The sequence below is a fragment of the Trachurus japonicus genome, chromosome 7, assembly GCF_045865225.1.
Source record: "Trachurus japonicus isolate A0001 chromosome 7, Traja_1.0".
Lineage (NCBI taxonomy): Eukaryota > Metazoa > Chordata > Actinopteri > Carangiformes > Carangidae > Trachurus > Trachurus japonicus.
The window spans coordinates 12,387,746-12,411,863 of NC_140913.1; the positions used below are offsets into that span (position 1 = coordinate 12,387,746).

At 43.1% G+C, this 24,118-nt stretch overlaps 1 protein-coding gene across 2 annotated transcripts in view; it reads right to left on the reverse strand.

Moving 5' to 3' along the window:
- Positions 1-14,798, reverse strand: part of agrn (agrin) — a 253,022-nt gene extending 238,224 nt beyond the window's left edge. Inside the window, exons 1-2 of one of the 2 annotated variants that reach the window (XM_085781255.1) lie at positions 14,204-14,798; positions 12,373-12,634 (exon numbers count right to left, since the gene is read on the reverse strand). In XM_085781255.1, coding sequence (XP_085637381.1) covers positions 12,373-12,634; positions 14,204-14,395 — 454 coding nt within the window. In that variant the 5' untranslated portion in view covers positions 14,396-14,798. The remainder of the gene's footprint in view (positions 1-12,372; positions 12,635-14,203) is intronic. The other variant, XM_085781254.1, reaches the window with a different exon arrangement.
- Between the last annotated feature and the right edge of the window lie 9,320 nt (positions 14,799-24,118).

A 24,118-nucleotide genomic window follows, 5' to 3' on the forward strand; every position in this document is an offset into this window, starting at 1 on the left:
GAGAGAAATCGCCTTTCAATTCTTGCCATTGTCTAGATGTAAATTGGAGCTGATCAAGATTCCGCTAGCATCGTAACCAGCAAGTTCAATCTGCACAGCCTGAACAGAGACAGAGGAGAGCCATACTGAGACACAGGGAGGGAGACATAGATGGAGAACAGCAGTGTGTTCAAGAGTGACTCACATACACACACATACAGGGACAAAGAGGGAGATCTGGCTTGAGTAGGAGTAACAAACACACCACTTTAGAAGCAATATAGCAGTGAAAAGAAGAGGAAGGGGATGGATGTCCATTGGAGGGAGAGCACACATGCACACATCTTAACTTCAACATGGCAGACTTGTGGGGCCCAGAGAGTTATGTACTGGCCAAGAAATTCACTTTTAATGCGGGAGACATTTAAAAGTGAACAAACATGTACGTCAGCTAGTTTGTTTCATGCATTACAGTGTTAAAACTCAGAGCTTTATAAACAACAGGTCAAAATTCCATCGTTGGTCTGTGCGGTTGTTACGTAGTTGGAAAAGTATGTGGATTTATACCTGATCCTCACTGTGGGAATGTGTCAACAGTTCCTTTGGGTGGTGTGAACATGTCTGACCCCAATTCCACCCCTCCAACCCCTAACCCATTCACACTCCCTTTGGCCTCAGGTAAAGGCTAACTGGAGGCTGAGTTGTTACCTTTCACTCTTCCCTTGTTTGAGTAAAATGGGATGCCTGCAGGCTGGATAGTCCTGCACCAGCCTGAACCCTGCCTGGACCAGAATGAGGCCCTGGAAGTCAACAGGTGAAAAAGGACGCAGGGGAATTCCAGTGGGAGTTTTTCTTTTTTTTCTTTTTTTTTACCAAGGCCTGATCAAGATCGACTGTGAGTGTGTGGATGAAGGAAGAGGAGAATACTGGTGTTATCTGTGCTGGCGGAGTTCCCTAAACCTGCATATTTCTAAAAGATAAAAACTTCTGCTACTCCGAGTCCGACAACAAAAATTAAATTAAATGCACAGGATTTACTGCACCTTCAGAGAAACTCAATAGACACTCTCTGCACCAGAAATACATCAAATCCATGATCAATAAAAATCCAAACCAAGCCCCGAAGACAGATGTGCTCGACCTTTGGCGCACCTTTACACATCATCTGAGATTAATATTTGCAGGCAGCCAACAAGAGACATGACATTTCATAATTTGTCTTTGGTGAATTCTTTGAGCTTGCATGTTGAAACATGGCCTGGGCTTGATGAGCAACACTGCACTGGTGGCCTTACAGTGGTGAAGTATTAGTCACAGTCAGGAATATCAGTCATTATTTTGTCTGGTGACGCAGTTTTTGGTATGAATCGTATTTTCTTTCTATTTTAAATATTTTTATATTATTGTAATTTCTCTTCTCTGTAAAGAATTTTCAATTGCCTTGTTGGAAAATGCTATAGAATAAACTTGCCTAATAAACTCCTGAAAATCCTAATCCATCAATTTGGTCAATTAAGATGTAATTTGTAAGTTTTGGTATTTCTACACAGTTTAAGTTAGCATTAATAGCTGACACCTAAGAGTCTAGAAGAAGCATGAACAAAAACAGTATAGAAGAAGCATTACAAATTCCGCATTAATGTTGGGGTCTTTTCACACAGGCAGTGTTTAGGTCGGCCAAGTTGAACATTGGGCCCGAGTGCAGAGCATTTGGGTCAGTGTGAACAGCCACACACTAAAACAGCTGTACTAGTTGAACTCTGGTCCGTTTGTAATGTGAACACGGCTGGATGTGGATCTGCTCCAACTGCCTGGTGTATGTCATACGTTTCAGCTAGGCCCCCGTACTAATTATTATTTGTGATGAGTGGTAAAAACAAACGGTATAAAAAGAAATGACCAGCTACAAATAACTTACGTCTTTGTGTACGGCGTACGTGTGTCTCCATTGTTTAAGTTTAGCGTTTTTTCTCAGGGTTTCATTTTTACAATTGGGAGTGATGGCGTACCACGCGTCTTTTTCCAATCAGTCGTCATGGAAACATTTCACTCTGCCAGTGGAGCGCCATTTGGACAAGAGTGAAGACAAATGTATGTGAACGTGAACCGTACTAGCTGAAAAATGAAACAAATGTATCTTTTTTGCATCTTGGCTAGTTAGTTATCTAGTATGTGTGAAAACACAATTCATTCATTCACTCAGCAAGAGCTCCCAACAGTGGAGCAGCCAACTCTGTCCTAGCTGGCCTTTCCGATATTGAGTCACTCAATAAGATGTAAGCCAGTAAATTACCAAGACACCAGCAGCAGCTAAAAGTCAGATCCTCTTCAGTCAAGTGAAGAAAATCTCATTAGAAACATTTTCTTTTTTAGCGTTCAATCTAAACAACCATATTTCACCAACCGCAACCAATACGACACATTTCCTTGCAACACATAACTGGGAAATGACTAGCATCTGTGCCTGACTTTCAGCAGAACTCTTCAATCCCGAGAAAGCTAACATACCTGTTTTGTCATTTACACCGAAGCAGCGAACTTGCAAACAGAAGTTGGTCTTGTCAGGCACAGAATTAAAAGAAAAAGCCTAAATGCTCTGCTACTGAAGAATCAAGACAGTAAATACCTCCCAAAATTCACCACATTCATTCAGCTAAATCCATCCATCTCAATGCTCGTCATGTATTTCACTGAGAGTCTTCTGGAACACGTCTGCATCAAGTACCCTACCAGAACAGGCCTCTGCCTATTTGCACTCAACATTTTTTCGAGAGTTGGATAGGACCTTTTTTTGTAGTTGTTCCTGTTGCTTTAATGGTCATAGAGGATTTAGGGGCATTTCAAAATGGCTGACAATGCTGTACGTTATTAAGGCCACTTTGCCTGGGTAGAAGTGTACAAGGGGCTTCAGAGTGACAATAAGGTGGAAGTGGGGGAGGCTGATCTTGGCATACCTCTGGCAACAGTTCGCAGTCTGTGATAGAACTTGTTCCCTGAGGCCAAGTCTCTCTGAGGCGCCATGCTTCTGCTGGAAAATGCTGAGAGCTGCCTCATGGCACTTGCTACATGTCTGCTCCCTTTTTTTTCTAAGGGGTTGGTACGCTGTGTAATGGAGACGCTAAAACCAGATAAGACTGATAAAACAGACATTTTTAATTATGTACAGGTAGTTGGGATGTTCTAACAGCGGATGTGATGAAAAACACAGAAAAACATTAACCCTAACACTGTATGTTCTTTCCTTTGCTTGTCATTTCACCAGGTCTAACTTTTTTTTTTCTTCCTCTCCCTCTATTAATTCCCTTTATCCTTTTCCTTCGCTTCCCCTCTTTTCCAATCTGTCCTTCTCTCTCTGTTTCCTACTCCCTCCATTGCTCAAACTCTTTAATCATGGACTTCACCTCTATCTGTCCTGTCTCCCTGCTACAAAAAACCCATCACACTTTCTCAGACGCAGAGCTATTTCCCCACCTCAAAGTTGTTCTCCATTCCTCAAATAGTGAACAAAATCGACAACAAACACACCACCAGACACCATTTAAATGCCATATATCTGCATGTAAGGGTTACAGCATGTTATGAATTGAAGCATCAGTGCTTGGGCATGCATGTCATTGTGCTCCACAGCCTTACAGCTCCTTGAATTTCCATCTCTGTGTAGGCCCAGGACCTGCTGCACGCTGAGGTCATTTTCCAACGCAATTATGTTTCACATTTCTCATTTGCCTCTGAGCATCTTGACTAACTAGCTGAGGATTCATCTTCAAGACTCTTGTGCTACTGATAAGGTCAATCACATCATTTAAGATTATTAGACTCACAGATTCTGTCGGCTGATAAATAACGAGCAAATACTGCAATGAGCTAATATAGTATTCACATCTTTCACATCAGTTTTACAATGAGCTGCTGGCTGGGGAAAATGTCATTGATGTGTTATGAAATGTTACAATTTATTGTCATGATTGACCTGGTGTTTAATTAAAAAAAACATTGTAAAATGCTCTACACAATGCAGCTGGTATTTGCTAATTCCAAGTGTCTGTGGTAAAATTAAACTACAGCCACAACCCCAAACTGTGTGTGTGCACTGATGAGATTTCTGTGTTGTTTTACTTTATGGAGTCTGCTCATTGTTGAAAGCAATAACAATGCAACGGCTAAGTCAGAACATACTGTGTTGTGTTTACGTGTCAGTCTGATGGAGAGATGGTGTGGATTTGTCTGTAGCCTATATGAGAGTATGCATGTGCACGTGTGTGTGTGTGTGTGTGTGTGTGTGTGTGTGTGTGTGTGTGTGTGTGTGTGTGTGTGTGTGTGTGTGTGTGTGTGTGTGTGTGTGTGTGTCAGGCTAGTGAGACATCCTCAGTCAGATATCTGTGTTTGTCTCTGAAAGCCATCACGTCCTTGCCATTGTTGGCTAAAACAACAGGGGCAGTGCCGACCGCCTCCCTCCAGCCAGAGAAATCTGTCAGCCTGGAGGGCAGGCAGAGCGAGAGAGAGAGAAAAGAGAGAGAAAATTCCTGTGAGGTTTCATCTGTCAGGAGAGTTGTCATCTTAACGGGTTTGTCAGGAGACACATTCAGTGTATCCCATGTTTTAAAACTTTGAAAAGCAAAGGAAGCTCCGAAATCTTAGACGGCATGAACGCTCTAATCTCTCTTCTCGATTTAATCCCCATAGGAGCTCAATATCCTCCATCAATACACACATATCTGATCATTCATTAGTAAGATTAGCTTAGTGCATCTTCCGAACATCTTCGGGGGAAAATTCTGATTCATTAAAAGTTGGATTTTATTTTTAAAAAGCACTCAACCGATTTATCAAGTTCTAATAAACCGCCATTATGCTTTAAATAATTCACTTCTGTTAGTTCTGGAGGAAGTCAAGCGAGAGATACAGAGAGAGGCATATGGAATTAGGTCAGAGGCCGGTGACAGGTCTGCACCAACTGCACCTGGTTGTTAATGCTATGACAGCTTTACAGGACACGGGATTCCAGTGTAATTACAGGTGGAACTGCCGTGAGATGGGAACACTGGGAGGAGGAAAATGACGACTGTGAGAATATAGAAGAGGGAGGCCAGGAGCAGGGGGAGCTGGGGGGTGGGGGGAGGGGGGGCAGCAACAAGAGACTCAGTGAGAAATAAACCCGTGGTAAGGTAAGAGTGGAGCCCCCAGTGGGATGGGTCAACTTAACTGCAAAACTGTTATTTAAGACACGTTACACATACACAATGACAGACACACACATGTGCAGGTCATCATCGGGTAAGAAAAATAAACACATAACGCTAAATGCAGCAGAACACCGTGGAGGACACAGGTCACAAGGGAGAAGGAGGTGCTCATCCGGGGTTCGCCATGACAACCCATCAACAGAGAAACGGATGAGGAGGAGCGGGAAAGGAAGTAACGGAGACTGGGTTGTTGTCCGAGAGGTAAAATAGCACAGGAAAAGTCATGAACATCCGATGATCTGTGTATGTGAACATGAGACCCCCAGCGGTGAGGTCTCCCCCGTTTCCTGTATGTGCATCATTGCCATGTTTAATCAGGCAAACACAGGATCAGATTCACGGGGAGTTCATGTATGTGATTTGTTACAACTAATGGTTCTATTGTTGCTACAATTTGACTCCATCAACCCATGGAGCCTCCACCACAGGCCTGTTGACCTTTCACTGTGAGTGAGCCTGGTGCCCTTGTCTTAAGCCTGGAAACAAGCACACCAGCATTTCATAATTAGCCTCATTGACAGTCATATGGATGGTGGTATGTAACAGGTGCAGACCACGAGGCAACAGAGAACATGGTCTAATTTACCAGGACTGGGTCAGTGCATTTCAGGCCCACATCCAGAAGGTGAAGGTTAATTAACCCTGAACTAGGTTCTTCCTGTTTTTTTCCAAAAGGTAGAGGTATTGTAAAATATTTGCTGTTTCCTACAATGAAAAGACATTTTTCATTTTCTTGCCCTGTTTTCTTATTGATCTGAGCGCTGTGAGGAGAGTTGACCTAAATACAAATCACATTAGGGCCTCTGCTGCCTCCCCTGGTGTCCCACCGAAACCCTTTTCTCTAAACCTGATGTTTTTGGCGTATTGACAATAAGTAGCTGCACTTGCCACAGCAGCTGCCCTGCTTCAGAAATGCAGGCTTGGAGCAGGAATTTTGTCACTGATCCAGTTCCCCGGAGGGCGCCCAGATCTCACGCAGGCTGCTGCTCTGAGCTCTTTATGTCTGGGAGAGAAGAGGGAGGTTTCCGGGTCACTGTACATCCAAGTCCCTGCCTGGAGCCTCCCGGGTCAGTTCCACTTCCCTGTTCCAAAACTAGAGAAAAGCTTGACTGAGGCTTTGACACCAGCTAACTTTACATCTTCTATTCTAAATCAACACTGTTTGACAAAGACTGCCAACTGCACTATAAAATTACTCACTGAATGACTATAGATCAACGCATTTCTGGTGCACATTTTGGCAGGGAGGTGCAGTGTCACAGACCTTGTATGAGGCTGTTTTAAAACATTCTTCTTCCTGCCTATGGCTATGCTCTGCAAAAACATTCAAATAAGAAACATCAAGAGCTTCTAAATGTCTTTTGGCCTTAGGGTAGTAAGTTAAGAAGAACAGCAGTGTTCAGTGCTATGCATGAGACATTATACAGGTATTTCACAAATGAAGGGAATAAATAAAATCATTTGGCTTGGTGCATTGCAGAGATAAAAAAAAAAACCCCGAATAAACCAGAACAATACATTTATAGTGTCACAGTGTATTTGGACAGGTTTGATGTTGCACGTTATGTCTGTGTGTACATTGTGAGCATGTTAACATCTGATTGAAGTGACAGGCATGTCACCACATGTAGGTGTCTTGGCGTATTATCAATACCATCTATGATTCCTATCAGCAGGAGAGTGATACACTCCTGGTTCAGGCTGGGATACGAGTCAAGGTAAACAGACTGTGGTGAAGTTGTCCGTTGCTCCTTCCCTTCGCTCGCCTCCATCTTTCATGGCTTTTTCATTTTGGACTCCTTTATTGCTATGCCAAGCAGGTTCTCAGCTCCCGCATTTTTAATTAAAATCTAAAATGTGCAATAACTCTGGAGACTCTGGGCTAGCTGGCGAACTGGTCCATTGGTCTTGTTTCTCCCTTCAAGCCTTTGTTGCCTGTTTCTTTAAAGCCCTCCTTCAGGTCCTTCTGTTTGTCCAATTCCGTTCACTCCGCTGCGTAAATGCTTTGACATAAGCCACACAGAGTACACAGATTTAGCGAGGGTGCACCTTTGTAGAAAAGCTCTACGCCAAGAAAATGAACTCTCACTCTTAGATTATATCCTAATCCATTCAAGGACCCTGAAAAAAAAATCTAATTCTCAAAGTCAGTCTTCTTGACTTCCCATGACTCCCTGAAGACAAAAGGCTGCTTGTGCAGACATGGACTGGATAAAGACCCCAGTGCTTTAGTTCAGTCACCTGGGTGCGGCTGCATGGTGTTCTCTCACACTTTCCACAGCCACAGTGAAATAACCGCCATCTCTCATTTGGAATTACCCACAAGTTTGTTTTTTTATATGAGGGGAACGTCAAGTATATGGCAGGTTGTCATGTTTCAGTGTTCAGCAGTCATGTTCTGCTCCATCTCTGCACTTTCTTGGTGAGATTAAAACACAAGCAGGTGGTAGTAAAGTGTAATATCTAAATTATAAGGCAACAGACTCAGGCTACAGGAATTCCCACAGCATTTTATAGGAGAGGTAGACAGCTACACCTGAACTCAGCGGAAATTATTACAGAGAAACAAACTAGACACATAAAGCCATATATCTAATGACAGAGGCGTCTGTTTAGACCATCATCCTAGGATCTCAGCTTAGCTCAGATCACACATGGATGAGGTTCCGGGCACTAAGTCGTCACTGATTAACTGTAATTGTGAAGTGATCCATACTGTCTTGTTTTCGGGAAGCTTTTTGATTGTTGGTGAAACAAGGGAGCTGCTCAGCTGCTTTGTGTATGATTGGCATGTGTGTTATGAAAATATTACAAGGAGATACCAAGGCTAAGAAAAAAAAAATCCCAAAGTGTTCACTCCTCTCCATTTTTGCCCTTATCATTCTATCATTATCTCCTCACATATCAGGAAGGTTGAGGAGGCAGGAGGTGGCCAGGTAGGAGCTTGTACAGGTTAGGAATTCCAGCCGATTCAGGGCCTCCTCCTTGCACAAACAGCGGGAAAAAAGTTTTTCCATGAGGCCAAGGCTCATTCACTGAAGGAGCACTAGAGGAGAAAGGGGGGAGTGGAGGGGTGAGGAGGGTGCCTCAAACAGTCATCCCACATCCCACCCACCCCGAGGAGCATTCCACAGGACTGTCTGCTCTCCCATCATTAAGCAAGACCACCTGCTGGCAAATCAGGACCCCCATCATGTTCTCAGCAGGCCTGGCTAACCCCATTACCAGCCAGCCTCTGGACTGCTGTACGCACACATCATAAAGAGCCAGTGGTATGTTGAGCAGTAAAACGCTGCTCATTAACATCCCACAAGGACTTTTGATTGTCCAACCACTGGCTGCACTCAGCATTACATATTTAAATAGATGCAGCATGAAGGGACAAAGACATGATCTTTGATGCAGCTGGTGCATGACTATGCACTGACTTCTGACTGGCTCATCTCTGCTTCTCAAAAAAGAGACAGATTTTTTTTCAAAAAAGAGGGGAGGGTGGGCAGGAGGGGGGTGTTGGATAGGAAGAGATCAAGACAGAAGGAAGAAACAGCCCTTTGTTGCTGCTCTTCGTCAGGGCCTTGAGGGAAAGACTCTGGCATCAAGTCATCAAGAGCTGAAACAAAAGCAGCTGATAAACAGAGCAAGACAGATAAGATCGCCCTGTATGCTCAACACTTCTCCATCAGGAGGGCTTCCTCTCGTCCAAACCCACAGCTACACCTCCTCCTTCTCCCTTTGTTGTCATTAACACAGCAAAAAAAAAAAAAGAAAAACTTGAAAAACACAATACACACTGCACATACTTTTTTACCCTTCTTCCCTTTCACAAAATCTGGAGGACAAGGCGTTCTGTTGTGCCATGAATTACAGCTTTCATCTAATTTTACAAAACCCCAACCTCATTTTTGTTTCCAAAGACACAGCAGATGGCTGTGTTTGATTCTGCCTGACACATCATCTGTGAAGTCTTTGCACGGCACAACTGTAACACAACAGTAACATTTTACTGACTGTGTGTATAGCCAGAGGACCAAATAAAGAAAGACAAGTCAATGCCAAATGCCCTCTGCTTATCTGCCCTGGCAAGATGCTAATCCAACAACGCAAAAGCCGTACATTTTTTAGTTTAGGAGTCACACTTTTTTTGCCATTTCAGTGTCTTATTCCAACCACAGAAATGCCTGCAAGGCAAGGGCATCGGTGAATAGAGATAAGGTGTAAGGAAATAGAGAGACGGCCATTCTTTTTCACAGTAAATGTGCCGTACAGCATTTAAGAGCTGGTCAGCACTCCAAGTGTTTACTGAGATCTTGTAAACACTCCTCTAGGGAGGGCCGCTCCGTGGCAGATGAAAGCCTGTAGCCAAGTGATCATGTACATGGACTGAGTGGCCCTGAAGTGCCACCGCCCAGTCCGAAGAGCACAGCGGTGGAGAGAGCGTGAAACATAATGCCTGCAGCCGTCTCTCTTCACCCAGCCCTGATCCAAACTCTTACAAATACAAACTCAACATCCCTCACAGTCCACGTCCTCACATGTACAGAAAAAAAATCCACTGTTTTTACACCATTCTACATCACTCATCTTATTTTCCTTCTCGTCTGAGTCCTTCTCAAAACTCTCAGTGGCAAGGAGCTCACACAAAGCCTTTTTTCTTCCACCTCAGACAATGCACCTCCCCACCTAGCCCTCTGCCAGGCATTCCTGAGTCTATCCTAGCTATCGAAAATGTCAAGAATGAGGAGAAAGCAGAGGAGGGTACAATGAGCACTGCGGCAGGTAGAGTCTTGTCCCGCTGCACTGACATCCCACAGTCGCCGGGGGTAGCAGTTGCATAGAGCGGATGGGATCTGACTTGACTCTCTTAATTAAAACTCTGCACTGGAACAAGCCTCAGAGCTCATTCTCCCCCGGATGGAGGCATGCCAGCTAATTATCAGAGCCAATTTCACTCCCCAAAAAACCAAATATAGATTTCATGGTAGGATCTGCACCTTGAGACAATTGTCTCAGGGTGTTGCTCTTTGGATGATTAGTGTATAAGAGGCTCCACAGCCCTTCCTAAGAAAAGGTTCAATCACCTCACCCGTCTTTAAACTAGATTTGTGTCTGACTTTTGCCTGATGACTTCTTGAGGAATTTCCTTGCGGCTATTCCTTTAAACTGTAAGGCGATATGAGAAAATCAGGTTTTGTGAAGTAAACCCTCTTCAAAACACAAAGCCCCGAAACAAAAAGGGCACATTCTAGACAGTTTGTCAGAGCCAAGAAACTCCCCTTTCCACAACAGGAGTCCAAAAAGAAGAAAAGGGGGCTGAATGAAAAGGTTAGCAGTGCACTGTTTCGTGCCTGGACAGACAAACAGAAGAAGTTTTATGTGTGTGCCAAATGCAACTTAACACTGCAAACAAGCTCTATCCATTGGAACATCCTGCCACCCAGAACTGTTGAGAGGAAAGTACCCAGAATATAGACCCTGCTACCCTGAAACAGTGATTTCCCCAGAAAGCCTTCAGCAAGGTGATTTGTGCTCTGATTCATTTCCCCCGGTGCAGCCCGGCCAATCTGAGTGTTAGATTCAAACTTTGAACAACTGCCAACATTGTCAAGCACCAGTAAAAGTTAAACAGCAGCAAGCTCGCTGCTCATTGGCATGGGGGCACAGGCTGCTACACTCTCACAGTCACGGTAGATGCTGAGATTTATTAGTCATGGCTGTATGGTCCGTCTCATAAGAGCCTGACAAATTACTTTTCAACCAAAAAAGGACTCGGAGGAATAAAATAAAGCAGTGAGCCTCAGTGGGCTGTGGTTTACAGTGATTTTAGAACAGCTGAGGGGCAGAGCTGCTGTAAACCACAGCTTTGTGTGGCTTATTGTTTTTGGACAACAGTTACTACAAATACCTGCCAACTGTCCATAAAACAAACACACAAACGACATGAAAATGCAATCATTTAGCACTGATCATTCCTCTGCAAAGCGACATTTAACAGAATGGTTGCCAGGCAACACACAGACGCAGTGAAAATCGTGCGTAAAGACTGGGATGATTATTAGCATTCACCTGAATATAGGTCTAGCCATTAATTTTTCAATTGTAGTCGACGTTAGCACTGCCGTTTGACTCCGGAAAAGTGTGTTTTAATTGTTTTAATGGCACCACAATCAGGGATATTGACCCAACATCTTCACTCACACTTTAATTTGGGCAGCAGTAAGATGACAAAGACAAATCTCATTAATGTCTTATGTGTCACTGACCTGATCAATGATCAATCAAAATTCCAAACAAAATCATGTATTTTAAAACAAAAGTAAACTGATACAGGGACGTGAAAGATGTTCATTTTAGAGAGTCTTTTACCGCTGCCTCAAAAGCAGCACAGCCAATCATGATCAACAACCGGAACTATCTGTGTTTGAAGTATTTAATTAAGTCTTTTCAGTTATGTTCTGATTTCCAAATCAGCAGACTAAACCACAACTATGCAATCTCAATTTTTCACTCTCAACCTCAAGAAGCTCATTGAAAACAAAGCATTTTCATATATGTAGGCATTTAATTCCTTGCTTTCTGCTGTGTGTAGTGTGAGGATGCTTTTTTTTCTTACACTGAAGTTAAAATCTTGGGAATCTGTGAACCTGTGTAAAGCTTTCATGTCATAGGTGTAGGAAGATGCAAAGCAGTTTCACTTCTGACTTAATAAAACGGCCCTGCCCAGCCACAGGGTGCAAAGGTCAGGATCTCATCACTTAACCACTCAACCCCTGTCCTTAAGGTGTTTATCAGGCACCTTGAGGGTTGGTTGGGGAAGGCTGGAGCTTCACCATGGCAACAAAGCTCCTAAGATGACTCAGGTGTCCTTGTTTCAGTTCTGGGAAAGTCTGACACTGGGAGCCTGAGGCTATGTAATTTCAGCAGCAATCCTTGCATCTTTAAGTAATTTACAATTACTGTGTCATCAAAACCACAGCGTGGATCCATAATGTCTCACAACTAACAAACTATATGAAAACATATCACAGCAAGATGACTTGTCAAACAGTAATGATAAGCTTCCCTGTATGCTTATCCTTCCAACGACACACACCCTTTACTTCAGCCCACAGAGAACAGGTCTTATTCCATCCACAACAAACTGGCTGCTTACCTTCCACACAGTGCTCCACGTCCTCCAGGTTGCGCAGGGTAATCCTCATCAGACTTGAGTTCAGCATCAGTTCATTCTTGTGTTCTGGTCCCATGAACTCAGGAGCAGGGTTAAGGAAGAATATGCGAGTGTCGCCTGTGGCTACCTGGTTGTCGCAGATGCCAGGGTTGCCAAAACCACCGATCATCACCTTGTTACCGCCGTCCAGGAGAATTTCACGGTTGACACTGGTCTTCCCTTTCAAGTAGCGCCACACCCTCACCTTTAGTCAAACAAAAGGCAAAAAAAAGATAGCACACTTTTTTAGCTTTTTGTCAATGGTAAAATCATATGTCATTTGTCAGTGTGCAAAGGGCTGCTGTTAGACATGTGTGTGACATGTGGGAAATCTAATTTCCACCTGTGCAACCAAAGCATTTCCTGTCATTGTGGGTAATATCAGTGATTCTTGTTACTACTACTACTCTACTTTAAATTTATCATAAACAAATTTTCAAGGTATACAGACTACGTCCAACCATGGGAAACCAATGATGCTACACGACAGGAAATGCAGCAAAGGCTGTTTTCTGCACAGTCATGAGGAAGCTCGCCCCTTCCACTCCATGTTAGCTGTCCCATCTCATTTCAGCACTTGGTGGTGGTTTCTGTTTCCAGAATGAGACCCATGTGCCTCTAATCTACTCTATTCATCCACTGGGAGACGGGAAACCAGTGGGCGCTGAGGAAAAAGAGCAGCAAGGGACCTGACCAAACACAACTTGTTTATTTTGACAGATTACGGAGTGGTCAACCACAAGTCCATGGTCAGGCAAAAAAAGTTAGATTCAATGAATGAGGACAGAGGAAGGCGACTTCCTGAATGAAAAATTGCTTATTTGTGGAACATTGGACGTTTTTGTTTTTTTTTGTTTTTACACCATGTGCCATTATGTTGTTCGTCAACCGGAGACATAATTTCCTTTGAACAGAAACTGAATTTACAGTTTCAGCTCTATCATGCTCAGTGACTAATGACAGTGTAATGCATGACTGATCTTTATTGCTTCGGGCACACCTTTCAGCACTTATCAGTCATCTCTATGCTGAGGGAGAAAAAACAGTTAGTCTCTTACAGTAACATAACAGTGACCTAGAAATAAATCTTACTATTCATGTGGTTGCTTCAAGTTTCTCTGTGGTACTTTGCAAAGATCCTTTTGAATATTATGGACTTTTTTTTATCACTGTTGTAGCCACAAGTCATAAAACCCCAAGTGTGGGATGGAAGTGGTGGCATTTGTCTGCACCACCAGTAAATCAAGATGCAGAACATCAGTATTTTGCAGCCATGGGCAAATGATAAGTTGCATGATTTCACATTTCATGACTAGAAATCAAGTGAGAGCTGCAGCCAGGGTCCACCGAGGGCCGGTCCCCTGCTGCAACATGTTTGGGATGATTACATGGTCGGTCAGGCCTCCCCTGTAGCTACATAATTGGTAAGTGGAAATAAAGAAACACCCCTCTCTATCTATTTCTGAAGGCAAAGTGGATTCACTGTCAGCTCCCGTGTAACCGCTGCCAAACGCTTCTGGATGAATGAGTTTGTAAAATGTTTTTCAGGCGAGCCTCTGACGCCGCTCACAGAGTTGGAACAAACAAAAGTCGGTGATAATGGCTTCCATCAGCTACACGAGGGGGGGAACATGTATTAAATGATAATGAGACTTCTTGCAGTGTTGTTGTCGCGCAAGGGGAAGCAGGTGTCTTCGCCTTGAAGCAGTGCACTCCTGCTTGGATGGACTTCACTTTTAAAGCACCGTTTCAGGAAGCACGTTAACACACTTACCTTGCAGGAGTAGGTGTTGTGCACTGGATCCATGTTAATTATTTCGTCCACGGTGCCGGTCAAAACTACGTTGGCCTCCTCTTCCCTGTCCTCCAAGTCTTTCTCCGGGCAACTTGCGGCGCACAGAGCCACGAGCAGCCCCGCCAGGAGCAGCGCTGTCCGGCCGGCCCGGACTGTCCGATGGGAACCCATGACCACCACTCGGATGTAACACGAAAAAAGTAAACTTTCCTACAATTAAAATTCACCTCACAGAAAAAAAAAAAACCTCCCAACTGCGTTTAAATTTTCTCTTGTTTTGCACCGAGCCCCCTTTCCACAACTTCCCTTACGGACTACCAGTGTCTCTTTCACTCTGCAGCCCTGCTTCCCGCATCTGCAGCCCGGGTTAAAAATCCCTCTCTGCCGCCGCCGGCTGGGAGACCAGGAGGGACGAGTGGAAGGAGGAGGAAGGAGGAGGAAGGGGCAGGGAGCTCTCTCTCCAGGAATGTAACCGCACTTCTGTCTCCCCCTCTCTTTTCCTCTCTCTCTCTCTCGCTCCCCACTCTCTCACACACACGAACACACACACATGCACTGTGACGCTCCTGAATTTGCATGCAATCTGAATTGCTGATCCCACAAGTGAGGGTGAGGTGGGTGCTGGTGGTGGTGGTGGGGTGGAGTGGGGCAGGAGGGCTGTGCGCTGAGATGGCTTTAAAAAGTGGCTGTCCAACGCCGCCCCCAGTCGGGCATTCAGTGTCTCTACCACAGGTCCTCGGTAACCCCTTCAATCCCCCCACCCCACCCCCAAGACCCTGCAGATCTACTTAGCAGGAGCAGGCGGGGATCCCACACACTCTGACTGTTTCTAATAAGGCTCATGGTATTTTAGACATCCATTAGTAGTTCTACCTCCAGGCAGTGACGTGCGGTGACCTCTAGGACAGGGGAGGCAGGCGGTCACAGGCGACGGCGACGGGGGTATTCGGCAAATCAGCTTATCACGCAAGAAAGTCACAACAAAGAGGTTTTGCACAATGATTTGCACTTTGCACATACGTTTTAAAATGTGTACATTGCAACGCCTTCTCATCACAATCCACGCCATCTACAGTAGGAGATCAGCTGTTAAAACGCTCACATTAGCTACACAACAAACCGTTAACAATTGATCCACACTCAAACCGAAGCAACAATAATGTTAAAGCAGATATCATTGGCACGGCCGTTTCGGCTAATGCTGTGTTCAAGGCAGGCTTTTGAAACCGTAAGTTACAGCTTCAAGTCACAACTACGACTTGGTAGCGTTCCAGGTAACCCGTAGCTCGTGTTTTTACCGTCCTGTTGTCTGTGAAAGTTCCCTATAACGGCCACTCGTAACTTCCGACCCGTGAACTCGTACCAGATCAAACTGGTATGACTTCACAGGAAGGAAAAACACAAAGTACGAGTTTCCTTGAACGCACCATGAGTTAGCAGCCCCCGCCCTTGTCAGGCATCAATTGGTCCTCGTGCTACGTCACCACATTCACGCGCATCCCTTGGCTGCACACACAGCCCTTCATGCCGTTCTCTCCCCTCATTGGATAACACTTGTATCCCACAAGGAAAATTTTCTCCTCGGGTTACAGCAGAGCAGAGTGACGGAGAGACTCGTGTTTAGGCTGAAATACTTCATGTAAGTGATTGCTGACGGAAAATAGGACTATTTAGGACTTATATTAACAAAAACATTCCACTGATATCTGCTTTAACTGTAGGCAACAAGCTAGTATTACAAGGTTTACAACAGATATGACAGACAACCGGGCTCTCTCTCTCTCTCTGTGTGTGTGTGTGTGTGTGTGTGTGTGTGTGTGTGTGTGTGTGTGTGTGTGTGTGTGTGTGTGTGTGTGTGTGTGTGTGTGTGTGTGTGTGTGTGTGTGTGTGTAAGAAAGAGAGGGAGAGAGAAAGTCTGTAACCTGCTAGCTGTTAGCTACCGTAGCTCAGGCGTTGGTCTCTCTAGTCAGGAAAAGCAGCCGTTTATTCCTCAAATGAAGCTCATGAAGTTGTTGAGCCTCTCCGGTAGAGTTATCCATCATCACTACTGTTGAATTAGCCGCTAAACTGCTGGAAGCTAAAACCGAGGGGCCGTCTTTGTGTTTACAATTCACGAAAGCAACCGTGCAGCTCACACTCAGTAGAGTTACGTCAAGGGAGGCCGCGGCAGCCTCTGCCTCACTTGGCGGGGGGACAAACTGCGCATGCGCAAACATACGGGCTAGGGTAGAAGAGGCAGAGCAGCTCTGTGCCTCACCGCTGAAATAGGACGAGACGGCGAATGGCTTCTTCGGCCGCTGCCTGGCCGGAGGTAAACTCTGTTGAGTCGTGTTTATTAGACTATGAAAATAACCAGATGCTGACACTTTAAACCTGTGGTAAAGTTATCTGAAATTTAAAAAAAAAATTAAACCTATTAACTAAATAATCGAATTATTCCTGACAGCCTAGGTGAGGCACTGGCTGCCTCCCCTGACTGCACGTCCTTGCCTCCAGGTCTAGCAGCCTTCAACCTCATAGTGTATTTATTGACTATCATTTATCACAGGAACAGACAGTAATATAGACTATTTGTAGTCATTAGGACCTACATATTGCTCCACTTCTCCAACCACCTCCACCGCAGTTTTGAAGTCCTGGTTCAAAGTTATATTAAATGCATCCCCTTTTTTGATGCCACTGACTCCCCTCAGATCTGCAAGGCAGGAAGAGGCAGAGCTCAGATTCTTAAAGGCTTTAGGACCAATTTTACCACCAGCATAAATTTAATGTACCTTTATGAGAAAGTAGGCATGCCCTCCAACTCCAACTTCTTCCAACCTCTTCAGAATTTGTTCAAGTCCTATATGGAATATTTTAAAAATTAAAACGAGCAGCATACTGTCCAGAATAATCTATCTGTTCTGCACCATGTGTCCATGTGTCCACATGTGGGAGGTGAAACCTCATCATTTTAATACTAGACAGGGTGGAATGAGTTATAGCAGTAATCTGCTATATTAGATGCAGATACCTTGTAGACAGGGCTTTGTAGGATTTATAGGATTTGGCCATAACAACTTTATAAGGCAATAATGTTTGCCTTACAGCTTGTTTCACTGCCACAAAATTACTACAAGAATTAATTTATGCAGCTTTAAATTGGCAATGCATAATGTAACATTTGGACATTTTTCAAGGGCCCAAATTTGCACTATCCAATGTCCTACCAGTTATGAACTTTCGTTCATAGTTATAGATCCAAGGACTATAGTTAGATCTTTTAATTTCACTATGGAACTGATAGAGATTAGCTAACTGTAATCTCTTCAAACCTTTAATAAACTTTGGTTTTAAGAATTAAGTTTTGTGCTCTGGAAACAAGAGGCTATAAGTTGTAGAGCCATGACTGTGCATCCAACAAAACTGGGGACACATATGTTCAGACACTGGGGTAGATCCCGGTGTCTGAACATATGTGAAACTGAACTCAGGGGAACGTTTAAGTCATACTGTGTCATATACCATTAAAGATTCCCCTCATATCATAAAACTTCCCATGTTTAAATCTGTAAATGTTACCATATGGCTATTTTGTTAGAGCTCCTATTTAAGAACAGACAGTGCGTAAATTTCCACTCCTCAAAAGCTGTAATTTTAACTACCCGTCTATTCCTGGGAAAATGACAGGTTTGGTTATACACAGTTGCTAGAGAGGATATTTGCAGAAATTTGTTGAAGTAGGCCTCAGCTCTGACAGCTGACTTAACCCAAATACACAACTGTCTTTTGAATTAAAAATTATACGGTTTGTCGGTGCATTTTAATGTTTTTTATACAGATGAGGTGCGGATCATATTTCTATAAATGGTTCTGTTACAAGAGAAAACGCCCCTCACTTTATCCATCTAGCCAGGGACAATTGAAGCAATATAAAATGCAAATAGTCTCAAATCAATAAATTGCATCATCTGTAGGATGTACAGCCTGGAGCTGCTCCACTGAAAGTAAATGGCAGAGTCACTCTGTGGTCTTACAGTAAAGGGCATTTTCATTGGCTTCCACATCTAAATGAGCCTTATTTTATACCAATAATGACTGGTTTGAAACAGATGGGCCCCAGATATTCAAAAACATTTCCATTACATGTTATTATATATTATGAATTATTCTTCATGTGGCTGTTTGTTGGTGTTAGGGTGGAATTACTGCTGTCGGCGGAAAAAACCAACCCTTCCAGTGTCTGTGGTTTTAGTAAACAGTAATGAGTATAAATTAAACTCTCGTGTTTTCATGTAAACAAAATGCAGTGGTTCACTAAAAATGCACAATATGGGTGTTCTCTGAAAGTGTTGTCATATATGGCCATGTTTTTAGTGGAACTTGTTATGATAAATCCACTGACCAAGCAGCTCTGTAGTTTTCGGCCTCATCTTTAGTTTGTACTGTCTTTTAGCTTATTGTTGATGCTAGAATAGCGATGATAAAATTTTGACTGAGACTAATTAAGGCAGACTTTAGAGCCATAGAGTCTCCCTTTGCTACTCATGTACAGTAATGATATAATAATAACTTCTGAGTACTTGTGATACAGTAAAAGGTACTCATGAAGTGCTCATGAAGTAATGAAGTCATCTCTGTTGAGTACTTGCACCTGTGCTATTGCATCTCTTTTTCATATTGTCTCATAATTTAGGGGACACCACGGGGGTTGCAGTTGGCCTAGTACAGGGGCTAATAGCAATCTATCTAAATGAAAAAATAAAAAATAATGTAGGAGCCTACTGACGGCTACTCATGTATAATAATGACTACTGTACTCATGTAATGGTAGAGATAAATTCTTAGTCTTCATTTTATAATATCGTAGTAGCTACTGAATACACATGAATTCTCATTTAATGATGTATTCTATTGTGTAGCTACTCCTCATGCAACACTATAGTAATACTTATTGAATATCCATCTGATAAGGCAGTAATGACTGAGTACTTAATTCATAATGTATTAATAACTAATTAGTACTAATGTAATTACTAAGTAATATGTAGGCTACCTCATTCTAAAGGAATAAAGCAGTAGCAGTAACATGCAATAATATAGCACTAAATACTGAAAACTTGCATAATAGTTTAGCAATAACTAATAAGTACTCATGCAGTAATGAAGTAATGATACTGAGTACTCTTAGGTGGCATTGTTTGTTACCTTCAGTATTGTATTAATTTTACAGGTGACCATTATAGCTTCATAGAAGAATAGAATGCAGAATAAGAATTGTATTATTGGCTCTATTAAACTATATCATCTCTTTGTAGAGTGCTGCATCTTTCACAAAAAAATATTTAATATGTTGTGTTCAAAAACCTATTAGGGGCAGATGGTTGCATAATTTTCTGTATTTAGAAAAAAAAATCAATAAGATGAGTGTTGAGCCCTGCTGTAGAACATCAGTCGTTTTTCTCTGTGTACACAGAACACCATTATTGGAAGCTCTCTTCCAAAGTGAAACTTACCAGACCATATGAACAATCACGCCTCCCCTCTTCCATTTATCTCCTGACAGCCCTCCTCCTACAAATATTTCAACACAAAAGCCCCTGAAAGTAAACAAGCTTTAACAAGTATTCGATTAAAAGAAGACATTTCAGAGGCTCTTTTGTGAATCAAAGTGTAGGCAGATGCAGTTACAGCAGGAGATAAAGACGAGCTGGGAGCAAAGACATCAACCTACATTCCCTCAGAGGGGATTTACTCGCTGACATGGAGAGGGTGGAGGCTACTGAAAACACTTTCTCATGTCACGTTTGTCAGTTTTACACACTGAGCAAAACTAGTGGCTCTGTTTTGAATGATACTTGTCAAGGAAAGGTTCAGATTTGATAATGTGAGCTATCTACGTGAAATAGTGGCTCTCAGCAGTATCATACAGCCTTAAAAATGTGGTAGTCAATCTGTAGCTGTCATAGTCATGTCAGTGATCGATGCAGACTGAGCCTTTTATTATGATCTATTTTGATAAGGTATACTTATGTTGATGGTTTACACAGAGGAAGCCATCGCAGCTGGAAAGAGTCCACTCTGTACTCAGCCATGTGTCATTGGAAAGAAAGACATGTAACCTGAGATGCTACATTAGCAGCCAAATTGTATGCAGAGCCGCAGGGGCTGCATTTCACCGAGAGGCAGCTGCACTGCTGCATCTCTGTGTATCTCTGCATCATGGACAGAGAATCACTGTGCAGTGCAGTATTGAAAACCAATCCAACCCCTGACTCCTTGTTTTTGAGTCAGGTGATATCTTACATGCCACATAAATAATGCACCACTCCTGCTAAAGTTATTCGGCGTCTTGGCATCCAATTCTGTTTTCTCGTCTCTGAGCTAATCCTGACGGTGCCTGGTCATTTCCTTTGTTTATGATGCCATGGTTTACATTGCTCATATAGATAATGTGCAGGCATACTCCTCCTAACGTTTCACAATGTGCAAACATACGATGAGACATTCCAGGGTTATCACACGAGGCTGCCGTGGCTCTTGTTTTTCCAAGGCCCAGTCCACTTTATCTGGTATCAGCATGAGAACAGGGGAGCAAGCCTCGCCTGCCTGGCATCTATCCGTCTCAGATCACAGACTCGGTGTCCAGTTTCCAGCCTTCGCCCACTCTCTGCTGCACAACAGATCTGGGTGGAGGAGCAGCGTAGATGAACTCATCTGCTGATGTACGTACCTCATGAAAAGCAAGTCATTGTGACAGTGTCTGTGGCTGTTGTTTGCGCTGAAGAATATATCAGTGAGTGTCACATTGCAGTCTAGACCAGGTTGTCTCCAAATAACATTGTGGCAAATAAACTGCTTGAACAAACCATCATAATTTTGATGGTGCCTTGGCATCAAGTCCATGTTTTTTTTTTTCAAAGTTGGATACTTGAAACATTTTAAATTGGCTCATCTCCAAGTGCTTAAGTGGAGCATCTCATCTCATCTCATGCCCTGACTTGATGGCACTCTAATACACCCTTATTCCTGGCAGATATGCCTTTGCTTAAAGTCAAAAATCATTATTTGCATACAAAATGCAAATAGTTATAATAATAGACCGTACATGCTTTTTAAAAGAAAGTAATGCTGCAGGTTTACAAAAAGCATCATAATGTGATTACATGGCATATTTTGATGTGCGATTGTGATTTCAGAGTGAATGGTCAGTTTAACCCTCCGAAACCTGGACCCCTGGAGGCTGCAGGGCTCTGCAGTGAGCTGATAAAATAATCACCACTGGTCCTGGCTCACTTTACTTTATCATGAGTTGGTCTCTGCACAGGCCACCTCACCTGGTCTGGTAATGTAAGGGTTAAGTGGTGAGCAGAGAGACAAAACATGTCAGGTAAAAATCCAGCAGCTAAGAAAAGAGTTCTGAGATGATGAATTTATAAAAAACATGTTACAAATAAGACAAACTGGTTTTACATGAAATATTCATTAATCCTATCACTAAACTACAAATGCAGTTTGAGGCCTTGCTGTCAGAGAGCCAGTCTGACATTAAGGCTCAAACACTGGCTGAAGGATGTTCATTGTCAGGCAGTTTGTGTGTGAAGGTTTTATACAAAGAGGAGCAGAGGTCAACAAACGCCAGTGAAGATCTAAATACAGAACATAGTTTAAACCATCTTTAGTTTTATAAAACAGATCAGGATACAGTCATAAAAGCTTTAGAGTCTGTCTTATTTGTTTTCCAAACCTATCACTTCATGCTACAAGACAATCGTCATATAATCTTACTTGTGTCTTTACAATTCTAGCCGTAAGGGCAGACATCTACATTTGCTTATGTTTCTGTGAAACTACAGGAATTTCATTTGGTCCTTGTTGAAGTGTGGTGCGATGCCTGAAAAGCCTATAGCAATTTACTGCATTTGCATGAGAAAATAGCCTTTTCAATTTGGGGTTTCTGTGCAATTCAGGCCTATTTTGGAGCTATTGGAGTGTGGGGTAGACGGCTCATTCATAATTGATTGTTTTCCCAAAAAGATGCAGTGACTCCTTCACAATGTTATACTGTTTTGTTTAAGACACTGCATATAGTTTGCTGGACTCAGCCACTGCAGATGTGTATAATCCTGCTGTTTAGGGTGAATCCTAGACATCAACTCTAGTGTTAAGCTCCCTCTGATCGTGTCTGTCTAGTGACAAATGTTTAAAGAAGTGAAAATATTAAACATTTAATTTCTAAATCTATACGATTTTGTATGTTCCTCTAGCTGCATCATCACACCACTTTCCAAAGACAAACAGTGGATGTATAGGAGCTACAGCAAATAGACTGTGTTTAGCTGCCTTACAGTTTGCCAGATGGCCCTGTGCTTTGTGGCGTCAAGTCTAAACAGGAGAGGTGGTTTCACACCTGGTTTTATCCCTGTGCATTTAACTGGAATGTCAGATAGTTCAATGCCTCGTGGTGCCTCTCCCATTTCTTTTTTCTCTCTCCAGCTTTCTGTTTTATTCTGAAAGTCTGCACATCTGCACTTTAAGACCTTGAGCGAGTGTAAATGTTTTGGGAAATCCTCACCCTCTGGGCACATTGTGGTGGACTCAGGCACCTCACCTTGCCCGTTTTCTCTCTTTCTCACACACCTACATTTGTAATGTCTTTCCAATGGTTCCTTTCCAATAAAAAAAATGCCAGCCATGAGGTCCTTGAGGTTCTCTACCATCATTAGTATCTGTCTTATCTCAGTGGATTGCCACAGATAAGACTGAGTGGAGACAAGATAAAGGAGTGTCAGTGAGGAACACCATGTAGACTGTGTCTGCTTCATTATAGATAGGGACATAGATTAAGTCCCCCCACTTCCTCATGTCACACATGGTGACTGTATCGCCTCCGAGGGAGGATTTAGTGTGTAACATCTCCACAGACAAACACACAAGTTGGCGTCAAGGTCATACAGAATTTTCAAAAGTTCAGTAAATCACAGAAATCCCTCAAATTGGGGTTACTGGATGCAATATGTCAGTCCGAGTTTCCTGCAAATCATTATATTTAAAACCAGCTGTGAAGTGTTTACTGACCATATTGACGGGAGGGCAGCAGTGAATGATAGCGGGCCAGCTTCCATTACTATTGGTTGGTTAAGAGACCTCTCCATCCATCTGCTCCCACTCCCGCCTTGCTCGTTTATGCAGAGTGGCCACAATTTACCGACGGCCATTTTGTCTAATGGATACCATCCATTCACTCCCAGCCTTGCTCTTTGGCAGGCGCTCACCAGAGTCCATTAGGGAATGAGTCCACTGCGAACGCCCACAGCCCGCACGCCACTGCAGATGAATAGCAAGATCAAAACCTGTCTGGCTCCGAGTGATTTAGTCGTCACTATTGAGCTGATTATATATTCTGTACCTGTTGGATACCTCTGTTGCTAGATGCATAACAAGACTATTTGTTTGACTTATTGAATCTCACCAGAAAAAGATTGCTTATAGGAAGACAGTAGCAGAAATTATGATTAATGTGGAGCCACTAAGAGCATTTTAAGGCAGAGGCACCGGTGTTCGCTGTGCTCGTTGACTAAGAAAACTGTTTGATGTAAAGGATGTACTCAGTGTCAGTCTCATTTCCATATGCTGGCCTTAGGTTTCCCCTGCCCTGTGATCCATGGATTAGCAATAGTGTTTGATCTATATGTCTCACCAAGTGAAGGAAACTTGATCAATATGTCTACTCTGCAAGTGTGTGTGTGTGTGTGTGTGTGTGTGTGGGGCTGCCCTTTCTAGTCAGGGACCTGAGCAGTGTGCCAGAAGAAGAACTAATAAGTACTGTCACACACAAAAAGTGCAGCCTCATCATGTCTCCCTCCTCTGCAGACTTTCATTCGACCCAAACTGGCTGTCCAGTTGCATTAGCTA